Source organism: Syngnathus leptorhynchus, chromosome 22, assembly GCF_054491065.1.
Source record: "Syngnathus leptorhynchus isolate UIUO chromosome 22, UIUO_Slep, whole genome shotgun sequence".
Classification (NCBI taxonomy): Eukaryota; Metazoa; Chordata; class Actinopteri; order Syngnathiformes; family Syngnathidae; genus Syngnathus; species Syngnathus leptorhynchus.
Genome location: NC_141216.1, coordinates 5,487,828 through 5,501,348, shown reverse-complemented (window position 1 = coordinate 5,501,348; position 13,521 = coordinate 5,487,828). Strand labels below are relative to the sequence as shown.

The 13,521-nt window shown below is 42.8% G+C and overlaps 2 protein-coding genes across 4 annotated transcripts in view; one reads left to right on the top strand and one right to left on the bottom strand.

Moving 5' to 3' along the window:
- Positions 1-1,367: 1,367 nt before the first annotated feature.
- mapk8b (mitogen-activated protein kinase 8b) overlaps positions 1,368-13,521 on the bottom strand; it is a 93,582-nt gene continuing 81,428 nt past the window's right edge. Inside the window, exons 20-25 of the transcript XR_015063434.1 lie at positions 11,940-11,991; positions 11,106-11,213; positions 6,811-6,866; positions 6,349-6,442; positions 3,138-6,268; positions 1,368-1,617 (exon numbers count right to left, since the gene is read on the bottom strand). The gene's annotated coding sequence lies outside the window, so the exon portion shown is untranslated. The remainder of the gene's footprint in view (positions 1,618-3,137; positions 6,269-6,348; positions 6,443-6,810; positions 6,867-11,105; positions 11,214-11,939; positions 11,992-13,521) is intronic.
- Positions 7,369-10,079, top strand: LOC147039629 (uncharacterized). Of its 3 annotated transcripts, none has more exons than XM_085904520.1 (5): positions 7,369-7,812; positions 8,047-8,188; positions 8,458-8,512; positions 8,637-8,916; positions 8,995-10,079. In XM_085904520.1, exons 4-5 carry the CDS (start codon positions 8,641-8,643, stop codon positions 9,445-9,447), a joined length of 729 nt encoding a protein of 242 aa, XP_085760646.1. In that variant the 5' UTR covers positions 7,369-7,812; positions 8,047-8,188; positions 8,458-8,512; positions 8,637-8,640; the 3' UTR covers positions 9,448-10,079. The 3 variants fall into 3 exon arrangements, with proteins under 3 accessions (XP_085760646.1, XP_085760644.1, XP_085760643.1); XM_085904518.1 differs by having other exon boundaries at positions 7,370-7,812; positions 8,371-8,512; XM_085904517.1 differs by having other exon boundaries at positions 7,373-7,812; positions 8,047-8,121.

The window sequence follows — 13,521 nt, the reverse complement described above, 5'->3', positions numbered from 1 at the left end:
TTCAAATGGTCCATTTTAAACATTGGCAGGTGAAGGCTATAAATACCTATTTTGAGATTAACGGCATATGGAACAATCTCTACGATAAGGAAATGATAAATCTCAATCAAGTGAGTAAAAATATGTCAGCAGTGTCAGACATTTATTTTTATGACACAAAGGAAATCTGTATAAATTCTAAATTGTTGACAAAAGCCAAGTAGCATGACAGATGTAAATGACAAGTGTTGTAAGTGTAAAGACCGTCTATGTTGTATACCTTTTTGCAACCCTGCTATAAAATGGCCACTAAAGTTAAAAGCTTGATCCAAATTGGTGCATATTTTTTTAAGACTCAAAGCCTTGTTCTGCGATTGAATTTCCACAGGGGTATGTTTGAATAAAATTGACTTGGGTGTGTTATGTTCCTGTGGGTGGTGTTTGTAAATAAAATCGTTATTGCTGTGTGCTGTCACTTGTCATTCAAGATGTGGTTCAATTGATGATGCATCTCAAATTTGAAACTGATTGGATGTTTTGTTACAGGTCTTTACATCTTTATTGAATGTCCGACTGGTCTGTTCCTGTACAAGTGAGAGTGACACTTTAAATTTATCAACATTACATGTAATTTCAAGAATCTGCCCTCAATTCAAAGAACTTGTTAGTTGCATGTTACTTCACACCGCCAACCTTGGTATCAGTACTGTGTGATGCCAACCAGTTTAGCCTGTAAAAACACGCGAGTAAAGGCCACACTGCAACCTGCTTAATGAGCCAGAGCTAATCATAAATTGTATTTATTAGATTGGCCTTTTTAGACAGGTTAGATTACAGGTGTTAAACTCAAGGCTCAGGGGCTGGATATGGCCCACCACATTTTATGTGGCCCATGAAATAAATTGTGCATCAAATTCGTGTCATTACTAGAATTGCAAATGGTCTTATCTTTTTTTTTTTTGTTTAATATTTGACCAGTTTGTACTCGTCTGATTTGAAAATGAGTTATTTGACAATTTGTATTGTAGCTTTTACTGTATATAATGAGGTGCTCATACATTTATTTGGGTTGTCAGACAATGGCCTTTCAGAAAGAAGTTATGACTACAATGCGGCCGGTGAAAAAGCCTAGTTTGACACCAGTGGGTTAGATTAATTCCCAAGTGCTGCCATCTAGGGGCGGCAAATTTGCCCTAACCTGTCTGACGCTCCATTTAACTATATGTGAAAATACTTCACTTAACTTTAAACTACACTATTAAAAATGACAGGTGCCCTAATTGGACGGCTGGGTTATTGCGACCCACCTTTCGTAGTATGTTTTGCCCAAAGCAACCTAATAAATACTGCTGATTTCTCCAATGTGCATGTGAGTAAAACAAACAAAGCAGTAAGAATAAAATTTATTTGCAACATTTTTAAATCGCGTGCTAATGTGTGTCATACAGCTATATGCAGATTGTTTTTCCAATCTACAGCTTGGTAATGTTCTTCAAGTTGACCATTGCTGTACTCGAACTCGAGACTGCGGGTAGCCCAGTCACGCGTCCAACCGCCCGGCCACCCGTACTTCTGACGTCTACGCTTCTCAGGCTCTACATGTCCTCAGCACTGCCACCTTTTGTGCCGGTACGTACACTATGAAATAAATGACGGGATATTTGTTTTACCTCATTTAATGTATCAAGCATACCAGCTGGTCTTTTAGAACAGCCTAGACTAGTAAGTTAAAAAAAGGATAATTCAAAAAAAAGAAAACTTGCTTAAATTCAAAAAAAAGTTAACTGTTTTATTATATTTTCCTGTTGAAAGAATGCAATGTAATGTGGTTAATGCTGCTGAGAGAGAGGTTTCATTAGGGTTAGTACAGAGCATGGTTAGTACAGTGCATGGTTAATACAGGGCATAGTCAGTTCAGTGCATGATTAGTACATAGCATTACATTTCGCAGGGATGGGGACTCGAACCCTGGATCTCAGGTGTTCAAGCGCAGCGACGGAGCCACTCGCCAATCGTGGCCAGCTCGGCGGTCACCCCGCTTTCACTTCGACTCATTCTATTATTGCGCTCCGCGCGCGCTGGGTAAGTACAAAAGAGTGCAGACGGCCGAGAGCTGCCAGGTCAAAATGCTCGACCGGTTCACGACACGGGCTCTCGCCCAGTAGAAACCTGGTTCGATCCCAGGGTGAGCTCAAAACTGAATGGCCTTTTATACTTGGAATCTCGCTGTATATAAGTGTACGCATATGCAATCAAAATTTGCATATGCAAGTATTTATGTGTAAATGAATAAGGTGGCCCCGCCCCCAAGTGGGCGGAGCAAACCGATGGGGCACGCCCACTGGTCCCGCCCCCGGAAGGAACTGCAGGCCCCGCCCCCTGCCCCAGTAGAATTAAAATATGGCAGGGGGCGGGGCGAAGCCCCGCCCCCTGCCCTAGTGTAATTAAAATAGGGTAGGGGGCGGGGCGAAGCCCCGCCCCCTACCCAGTGTAATTAAAAATGAATAGAAATCTAGTAGTGTAGGGGGCGGGGCAAGCCCCGCCCCCTACACTACTAGATTTCTATTCATTTTTAATTACACTACTAGATTTTTATTCATTTTTAATTACATTATTAATTACATTATTAAAAATCTAGCAGTGTAATTAAAAATGAATAGAAATCTAGTAGTGTAGGGGGCGGGGCTTCGCCCCACCCCCTACACTACTAGATTTCTATTCATTTTTAATTACACTGGGTAGGGGGCGGGGCTTTGCCCCGCCCCCTACCCTATTTTAATTACACTGGGTAGGGGGCGGGGCTTTGCCCCGCCCCCTACCCTATTTTAATTACACTAGGGCAGTGTAATTAATAGGGCAGCCCTATTTTATTTACACTAGGGCAGGGGGCGGGGCAAAGCCCCACCCCCTGCCGTATTTTAATTATACTGGGGCAGGGGGCGGGGCTTCGCCCCGCCCCCTGCCGTATTTTAATTATACTGGGGCAGGGGGCGTGGCCTGTGGCTCCACCCAGGGGGCGGGGCCTGCAGTTCCTTCCGGGGGCAGGATCAGTGGGCGTGCCCGTGCGTGCCCGTGCGAGCTCTGCGACAGACAAATGAGGAAATGAGATTTAAAAAAAAGTGTGCACACTATCCTTTTACATTTGATTGGCGTGTCACCTGTGGCCAGCCTTGCATCAGGCTTCTCCATCACATGGCGACTGCTTTTCTTGGGGTGATTCCTTCCTTTACTCACCAATCCCAGGTCTTGTGGCCTCCGTCTGTCGGCTCTTGGTTTTGTACAGCTTCTCTTCCACCTCGCAAGACACAAGCAGAAAAGTCGCCTGCACATTTGCACTCAATCAAGGCTGCACAACATATTGGAAACTCACTGATATGGCAGTATTGGGCCAGACCATTGCATTGCGCAAAGTCATGCAGGAACTTGGGATGGAAATGAACGATTTGATCTGAATGAGATCAGTTAGAGGTTAACTTTAACTTGCATCAATGACTTGTCAGCTTCTAAAATACTAGTAAGGCAAGAAAACAGCTTGTTTCATTTGCCAGATTTAAACATTTCTTTTGTTTCTTAATACATGTCTAACAGACCACCAAATGGCAGTTTTCCAATACACGTGCAGCCCTACACACGTCACCGTTGGTGTCCAAACGGCAGCCTAGGGGCTATTTGACACGTGCCACTAGGCAAGCGCCAAAATACGACTGATCAACGGCATCAAATATTAAGATATGCTGTTTACAAGTCAAATCATCTGTTCAAAATTTCACTCCGAGGTAGACGTTTAGTAGTTATCCTCATTTTTGCTGTGTCAAGGTCAGGTTGATAAAGACACCACATGAATGACCTTCAAAATGAACACCGCACCGTTTAGTAGCAGTAGCACAAAATGTTAAGAGCAAAGTGTCTTGATTGATTCGAGTGTTGAATGAATTTTGTTTTGAAAATTTGTTTCAATATGCGACCCTCAAACAGACATTTGAACACCACTGGTGTGAATTAAAACAAGAAAAAAACCATCAATTTCACTTTTGAAGCTGCGCAGGTCGACGCCTCCAGAGAAGCGGGTCTCCCTCAGAACCCGGCCGGCTGTAGGATACTTCCGAGTGATGCCAGACCGCTCAGTTCACTTCTGATCAGATTGTGTCTCGTCCCGGTCGCCATCTGCAGAAACAGAAACAATGTCAAACTCAGAGCGACTAGGCACTTTTGCTTATCGTCGCCAAGTTGGGCTTCCTCCCCCTTTTGCGTCCAGCCTGCAAAAGGCAGACCATGCAATGAGTTGTGTGCTGCTCACATCATTATGTAATGAGCACCCTCAATCAGTGGTTCCTCATGGACCAGCTCGCTCCAACCCTGTTCTACATCGAGGCGGGAGCAAAGAAAGCAAGTGGTAGGTTAGGGTTAGATTAAGTACGACAGTGGTAGGTTAGGGTTAGATTAAGTACAACAGTGGTAGGGTTAGTAAAAGACAATGTTACAAGTCATATTGCAAAATTGGACATTCGGGCTATCTCGCTCCAACGCCGCCCTACATCGAGGGGAGAACAAAGAATTCAAATACAACAGCGGTAAGTTAGAAAAAGACAATGTTACAAATCATTGCAAAATTGGACCTTCAGGGCCAGCTCACTCTAATGCCGCCCTACACAGAGGGGAGAACAAACGCAAGTACGACAGCGGTAGGTTAGGAAAAGACAAAATCTTACAAGTCATATAGCAAAATTGGACATTCCGTACCTGCTCGCTCCAACGCAGCCCTACACCGAGGGGAGAAGAACGCAACTACGTCAGTAGTAGGTTAGGGTTAGATTAAGTACAACAGTGGTAGATTAGAAAAAGACAAAATGTTACTAGTCGTATTGCAAAATGTAACATTCAGGATTAGCGCGCTCCAACGCTGCCCTACACAGAGGGGAGAATAAAGAACGCAAGTACGACACTAGTAGGTTAGGGTTAGATTATGTACAACAATGGTAGGTTAGAAAAAGACTAAATGTTACAAGTCATATTGCAAAATTAAACATACGGGGCCGGCTCGCTCCAACGCCACACTACACTGAGGGGAGAACACAGAAAGCAAGTACGACACTAGCAGGTTAGAAAAATACAAAATGTTACAAGTCATATTGCAAAATTGGACATTCAGAACCGGCTCGCTCCAACACCGCCCAACACTGAGGGGAGAACAAAGAACGCAAATACGACAGCGCTAGATTAAGGTTAGATTAAGTACACCAGTGCTAGGTTAGAAAAAGACCCAAAATGCTACCGGCACGCTCCAACGCCACCCTACACTGAGGGGAGAACAATGAACGCAAGTAAGAGGTAGGTTAGAAAAGTCAAATGCTACCGGCTCACTCAAACGCCGCCCTACACCTAGGGGAGAACAAAGCACGCAGGTACGACAGTGGTAGGTTAGAAAAAGACAAAATGTTACAAGTCATATTGCAAGATTGGACATTCAGGACCAGCTCGCTCCAACGCCGCCCTACACTGAGGGGAGAACACAGAACGCAAGTAAGACAGTGGTAGGTTAGAAAAACAAAATGTTACAAGTCTTATTGCAAAATTGGACATTCATTCGGGACCGGCTCGCTCCATCCGCCCTACACCAAGGGGAGAACAAAGGATGCAAATATGACAGTGGTAGGTTAGAAAAAGACAAGTCATATTGCAAAATACGACATTGGGCTCCACATCAAAGTTTTGTGTCCATCCATGTGATAACGTCCCCCCAAATGCACCATCAATGGCAATCCTAACACAAAACCAACACTGCTCTGGAGCCAGGCAAGCCACAACCTCAACCACAACTAATGCGCACCTCTTAAGCAAGTCCAACCATCAGACCCCCAAACACTGGCCACTCCTGCAACCTTTCCGTTGTGCACCCATGACCAAAGCGCGTCCCAGAGCTCCACACTGCCCCCTCCTGGTCACATGATCCCCACACACGTCAACCTTTGCGTGCTGCACCCATAACCAAAGCGCGTCCCAGAGCTCCACACTGCCCCCTCCTGGTCACATGATCCCCACACATGTCAACCTTTGCGCTGCACCCATAACCAAAGCGCGTCCCAGAGCTCCACACTGCCCACTCCTGGTCACATAATCCCCACACATGTCAACCTTTGCGCTGCACCCATAACCAAAGCGCGTCCCAGAGCTCCACACTGCCCCCTCCTGGTCACATGATTCCCCCACACGTCAACTTTTGCGTGCTGCTTGATTCTTGACTTTGTGTGGAATTGGTCCTTTGCTCATGTCATTCGGCTCCTCTTCCAGCCTGCAAATCACGCATCACCATTAATTGTGTGTTGGTAACTTCAATGTCCATGAGAATGTGACAACCATAGATAAACTCACCTCATTTTGAAGTGCATTATCTCTTTCCTCACTGAAACCTCGAGAGCTTGCTGTTCGCTTTTTATATAAGAAAGCTGCAGTAGTCATTTTATGGCTAAAAGAAAAAAAAAAAGCCAATGTCAAGACATTGTGTACATAGTGTAAAACAGACACGAATTAAACTGGCAGTTCCGGGGATGAGCGTTGCATGTCACTGCAGCGTTGCATTTACAACACGAACAACGCCATTATGGTCGAATTAAATTTGTTCAAAATTACTCTTGACAATGCAAGTGCTCAAGACCGGACATTTTCTTATCTGCCGTGTAGTTGCAGCGTTGTAGTTGCTGCACGGACAGCGCCATTATGGCAGAGTAAAGCCAATTAACATCTGACAAATAGCTTCATCATTACTAATAGGCAGTTTATATTAGCGCCAAAAGTGCACAAGACGGGACATTTTCTTATCCAAACGCAACCTACCTCGAGTCCAAAGACGATCCAAGTTTGCAGACCAAAATTGACAGTATGCAGCTCAGCTGTCCAAAGGGCGGAAACCGGAAGTGAAAAATGTTTGCAAACATTTTTTAGGTATGCGTTTGTCACATAACCTTGAGTAGAAATACCAAAAGTGGAAGGATATTTGGTTTTGATAAGAATTAGCAATAATCTGTTTGGTAAAATGTACATTCAAAAGTTTGCATGAAAACGTCGAATAAAACACCACTCAATATTCAACAAAACCAAGAAACGCGGACAATTCGTCAAACAAACATTTGCATTGAAGCCCCAGTAAAACCACCACGTGGGAAAGAAAAAAATAGAGCTGTCCAAAAACCAAAGAGCCCACCGTGCTACCTGCAGCAAATCAAAGTGAACTGTGACGTTACTGTGCTTTTCTCGAACGCTGTAGCGGTCCTCAAGTGTGAAAATCCGGCAACAAGCAAAAAGGCATCGTGAGAAACGGCAGCAAACTACAAACATTTGCTCGTGTTTCGCCCTACCTACCAAGTGGCCACGCGGGAGAGAACGCCATATAGCTTCACCTGTATTTAATAATAACTCCACACCTGTCTTCCATTTACCTAAGGACCTGACGTCACGTCCACCAATCAATTGCAATCTTCTTCTCTTGTTTGATCAACGACGCTTTGCACACGAGCGCCACCAGGTGCCAGCAGTGTGTGAAATGTATCGTTTTTAAAGTACAACTTCAGTGTCGGTGAACACATCAGCCAAAACGAGCTTGCGCTATGACGTCATACAACTCAGGTACAGAAGGCGACTCTGAATTAAACCAATAGATAAGCACATAACGTTACGTCATCGGCTGGACTCAAGTTCCCTGCATTTAACCAACGTCAGTCAATTGGGTCCGTTGCTTAGTATACAACTATGTCTATATTCCTTAGTTTGACATGAAGGCGTACGCGTGAGAATCAGTCAATGCTCAACATCTCAAACGAATAAAAGGCGGACGGTAATGTGAGTACAAATTAATTGTTCAATTTTCCTATCGAGATTTTGGAAGTTCCAAAAAAAAAAAAATCCCAAGATAACTTGAACGCAGCACAAGTGCCACTTCTATAGGATAACATTAAAGTTACACACTAGTCACAAGTTGACAATTGAGTAATCACAACTGCATGATTTATGATGCTATATGCTGCTGACTGTGCGAGAGAGAGAGAATGCATTTGTGTGTGCATGTTTGTGCAGAAGGAGAATTCTATTCACGAAGCATGGAAACTGGACCAGACTGGGATCTTGTCCATGATCAGCAGAAGTGAAAGGGTCAGTTTGAACCGTTTGGTGGATCCTCAAATTGAAACATTTTTAATACAAATGTTTTCTTTCACATGTGAGTAAAATAAAATGCAATTTAACATTCTTTTTCAAATCAGCAAAATCATTTTCCCAGTAACAATATCAGATTTTGAAACTTGATTATGTTGAACCGTAAATACTTAACTATCGGTTTCCTTAATGACACCTGCAAATGTTGCTAGGAAACACCAGAAAACAAATGCAATATTTGTTCAGGTGAATCAGGCACACAGTAACTCCAGGAAGTATTCCTGACTACTTTGGGGAAAAATCATCAGCGTGAGCTTTTTATGTCATTTGCAGTTAAGCAGCTGAGTCGATGACATTTTTAGGACATTCGTAGACCAACTTGACACTGGTAAGAAACCTATTTTAACCATGTGCCTATTGATTAAAAGAAAAATGACATACTCTGAGTGTACGTTCCAAACAAATAATTGTGTACTGTCAAATCAAATCTTCAAATAAATATGCATTTACAGAAGCATGCCGAAGAAGAAGAAGAAGAAGAAGAAGAAGAAAAAAATCATTCCACGGAGCAAGCGCTTCAACATCGAAATGGCCATGGGTTGCATTAAGGTGATGCGGGATGGCAGACAGCGCCTAAATCTCAGCTTCAAACAGTTAGACGCAGTTCCAGAAAGCATCCAGAAACTGTGGCGAGTCGAGGAACTGATCCTGGACAGGAACCTCATCACCCAGCTGCCAGAGTTTCTTCTTGATTTCACCAAAATCCAAGTTTTGGACCTGCACAGCAACTATGTGAGTCCAACATGGTCGTACGGAGCTATGTTATTATTGCCTGGCTCTATGTGACAACTTTTCACTTTTTGGCCGCAGCTGGAGAAGATCCCTCCAACCGTCGGGCTCCTAAAGACCTTGGTGGTTTTGAATTTGTGCAACAACCGTCTAAAGCAAGTCCCCAAGGAGCTGGGCTTGCTGCAGAACCTCCAGAAGCTCTACTTGGGTGTCAACCAGCTTCAAACACTCCCCACATCCATCGGGGACTTGCATGAGCTCGTCTACATCGGGCTCTCTGACAATAAATTTTCCAAAGTGCCCAAGTGCTTGGCAAACCTCCCAAAGTTGGAAAAAATCAACCTGGACAGAAATCCCTTTCCTCCGCCCCCAGACTTAAAGAAAATGGCTCTCCCGAAAACCTTTTTCTTGGCTAATGCGTCCAATCTATGTGAGGTCTGCCTTAATAATTGCAGAACAGACAGAAAGAAGCTGCTGAAAGCAAGACAAGTTAAGGCTGCTGTGCACGTTCCACGAGTGGAGACCGTTACCTAAATCTATTTAGACACTGTTTTGGAAATTATTGCCAGTGGCTGAATTTCCCTGACCCCTGGATAAACCGTCAAGCAGCAGAAAATCGATTTGTGTCCACTAGAGGGCTGCAAAGACTTCTGGTCATAAAAATAGTCACTCAGTAAAATTCCAAGGAAATTAATTTAAAGGATTTTCTTATTCTAGGGAACAATATAAATGTATAAATCCATTTGCATGAATAATTAAATGGGTGGTAAAAGCAGTGACTAATCTGTTGATTGCTTTAACACTTGTTTGTTCACCACATTATTTCCAGGAGATAATCAATTCTCCCCTTCGTGCCGATTTCTGGTGACTGAATCGGCAGCGTTCATCGATAAGACTTGAAAAAAGTGCAAATAACCTCACAGTCCACTGACTTGTCTTTTTTATTAACCACATGGCTGAGCTGAGGAGTGCTGAGTGGACAGAAATAAGATCTCAACAGATAAATTCATTAGGATGCAAGCCTTCTGGTATCGACTTAGCCGAGCTGCGGGTGTGACTTTAGCGTGATCCACATCCAATTTGATGTACTACTTGAAATTCACAATTCATAATGAAAATATCCCAATTCTTCAGCTCTTTGAATACAAATCACTAATAAATCAAGACCTTGGTTGACCCTGTGGCCTTTTTTTTTTTTTTTTTTTTTTTACAATCGACTGCTCACTGCACAATGCTCCCGGATTCATGTAGTCTATTGAAAATCAATTCCCAGCTATGCACACACAAATAGATGGACTGTCTTTGTGTGACTCCTTGCTTCCCCACTCAGCTATTCCATTAGTTTGCTTTCCATTCCGCTTCCCTTTCTCTCTGTGTGGATGTCACTCGGGCAGGCAGAATGAATAAAATTGCCTCGGCAGCCAAGCTCGTGGCCACAAATAGAATTAATTTGAATTACTAGACCTTGTTTCCCATATCGGCTGAGAGGTCGATTGGACTGTAGGAAATGAGACTGGAAAGGCCAAAGTGAATGCGGCACTATCTTCCAAGTTTGATCTGTCATTTGCTGATATGTCTCGCCAAACGAGTCACTTGCATTATCGAAGGGGGATCATATGATAAGACACATTAGCAAGCTGTTTCTTGCGCATTAAGACGACGTGCAGTTTGATAGCTGTTGGTAATTTTTCACCATTAATGTTACTCCTCGTTTGTAAATACTGTAGTGTGTACAATTTGTTTTTAACAATCCTGGTAGCAAGAAATAACTGCTTGATCCAGGACGGCCTTTCAGTTTTAAATTGTAATTTATTTTTCTAACCATTTTTTAATTTTTGATTGTTCATTCATTTTATAAACCCAATATAAATTGCAATAATATGCAAAAGAAAGTCAGATAAATTTCGAAAAATAGGTCTAGTAATGACTAATGTTACATGGGTTGTGCATTGAAGCTGGTTCAATGAATTTTGCCACTATAGGGATTATTAATTCATTTGAGCTTTCAACTCTGCTAAAATTTGAAATGCTCATGCTTCAAATTTAGGTGATTGCGTTCTACTAGTTCACCACTAGGTGGCAGAAAATCTACACACTAATAAAATGGGAAACGTTATATTCTGAAATGGGGTTAACAGTCCATGAACCAAGCTCCCATTTCATCATTTTTAAATTTGCGTGCTTTCACCAACCTCATCAGAAGAAAGAAAATGCAAATATTTCTGAGGTGAATTCCAAAGAAACCGTCCCATTGCCAATATCGTTAGTTACATCATCCAGCACCGCTGCATGTGAAGACCCTGAAATAACGAAAATGAACAGAATAAACCTATTGTGAGTCAATTCATGGGATTTCAGAATGAAATTGAATGAATATTGGAAAGAAAAGATAAAAAGCAGAGTGCTGCCATTTTGTCTGCTTATCCTGTCAGCTCTCTTCATTGCATTAGTGGATGAAGTCATGGCCATGTGCTAATTGTCGCTGACAGAGGAGCTGAATGGCAGCTAAAAGGGGTTAAAGTGCAACACCTGTCTACTTTGTGCCCCTTTAGTCTGTCCAACTACTCTCTTAGAAAGACATCATATGACTTTCTTTGTCCTAATGGTGACGTGAGGGTGAGATGGTTGACTCGGGTGTGTATTGTTTGTTCCGCCATTTTAAATTGCATTGTTTTTTTTTTACACTTGACATTTTGTATTTTAATTTAAGGAATACGATTGAAATATAGCCGAGACAGCACAGCAGATGACTGAAAAAAGGCCCATTGCAGCCGGTCGTGCCCGATCAATAAATAACGCTAAGTCAACAGTTACACCTTCAACGGTCCAGACACCCCCCCACCCCATCTCCACTGGCTTGTTTTAACACCGTCCCCGCCCTGCTATGATGAAATTTTAATCATCCTCCACGTCAATATTTCAGAAGGTTCTCTCAAGCCCAGTGATGTTATTTAGCTTTAGTGGCAACGTGATAATGGAACAGGTTTTAGCTGTGTTGTGGTTGGACAGCTGTTGCTGAAGATCACCTTGAGCTTTGGCAGTTGGAGAGTAAGCAGTTGTCAGAGGGGATGGAGTGGTCTGGGGGAAGAAAAAAAAAGATGTAAATGCCACAGTATCAGCACATTTTTTTGTGTGGTCTTTTTTTTTTTTTTTGTTCCAAAATGTTTCCACTCGGGACAAAAACAACATTGGGTTGGGTGGTGCCACACCCTGGATGGAGCGGTCACTGCACTTTCAAAACACCACAGCTTTTTATTGTCTTTTTTTTCCCCCCCTCACTTTTTACTATTTCGGGTCATGTGACCTCTTATCTGGCTTTGGATCTCATTTGATTTGAGTTTGAGCTACGCGTGTCTTATCAAGTGCTGCTTCATTTCAGATGCTTGTTTGCTTTTGTGTGTAAGTGCATGTCTGTCAGAAAAAAGGGCACACATTAAAAAACACAGCCCTCCACCCTTCTCCATGTCTCCTTCCCTCTTTGCTCTGTAATAAGAGCAGCTGTGGTCGCTCTGATTCAATTGCAGTGCAGGACTTATGGCTATTATCCAGTGTGGACTGGAGCAAGGAGGGAGACTGGCTTCTGCTGTGGCACAGCTGCGCCTACAACAACACCACTGAACTGACTTGAGTGTTGTAAATTTAGGAATCCCACGAGGAAGAAAAAAAAACCCAACACAAAATGTTTAAAATGTGGCTGAAGCGAGTCTCGTGGGAATAAAATCGCTTCTTTTCACCTTATGTTTCAAATTTGCATTATTTCACATTTTTAGGATAGGGCAGCACAGTGGTTAAGTGGTTTGCCTCACAATTTTGAGATTCTGAGTTCAAAGCTCAGGTTTTATAGCTCACTCACACATTCCAAGTTGTGTATGTGAGGTGAATTAAAACCTCTAAAAAGAAAAAACCCACGGCTTTAAAAAAATGAACTTCAGCCTCAGTTATAAGAGGGTGTCCACACTTCTGCAACCACATTACTTTAATGATTTAAGGTGGGGGAAAAAAAAAGGCATTTGAATAGGGGTGTGTATACTTTTCATATCCATTAAATAATTGTAACAAAAATGTGTTTTGCAAAATCAAGCCAACAATGTGTTAAGTTGTCATGTGTTCAATCCAGACAGCAGCTCTAGGGGACAGGATGTTGTCAAACCCATTTGGAAGCATATTTAGTTTTTCTGAGCCGTGCCATCGGAATGCCTGGAGCAAGTAATTACCGACCCACCGTAGCATCTGGGAATTCCGCACGTTTGACTTTGAGTCGCGAAGCAATGACACTCGAGGAAAACCAGAAGCGGCCAGGATGATGTATTTTGGGAACGTGGTTAAATACAGTAGAAGGGAATTCCAGCAAGACCAAATGGATTTCTTAGAATAGCAATAGAAAATAGAGGATAGAGGAGGAGGAAGAAATGAGGCAGGGGGGCTGTTATAAAGGGAGACAAGCTCAGAAAGTCTTAATTAGGTGGAGGTGGTAGCAGCACCTGCCACAGGACCCAACCTCCTTACTCAATTCCCTTTCACTTTGAAATAATCCAAACTTGTCAAAGATGCCAATTAGGAAAATTAGACCTAAAATTAGCATTACATTTGATCAGGTATATATTGTTG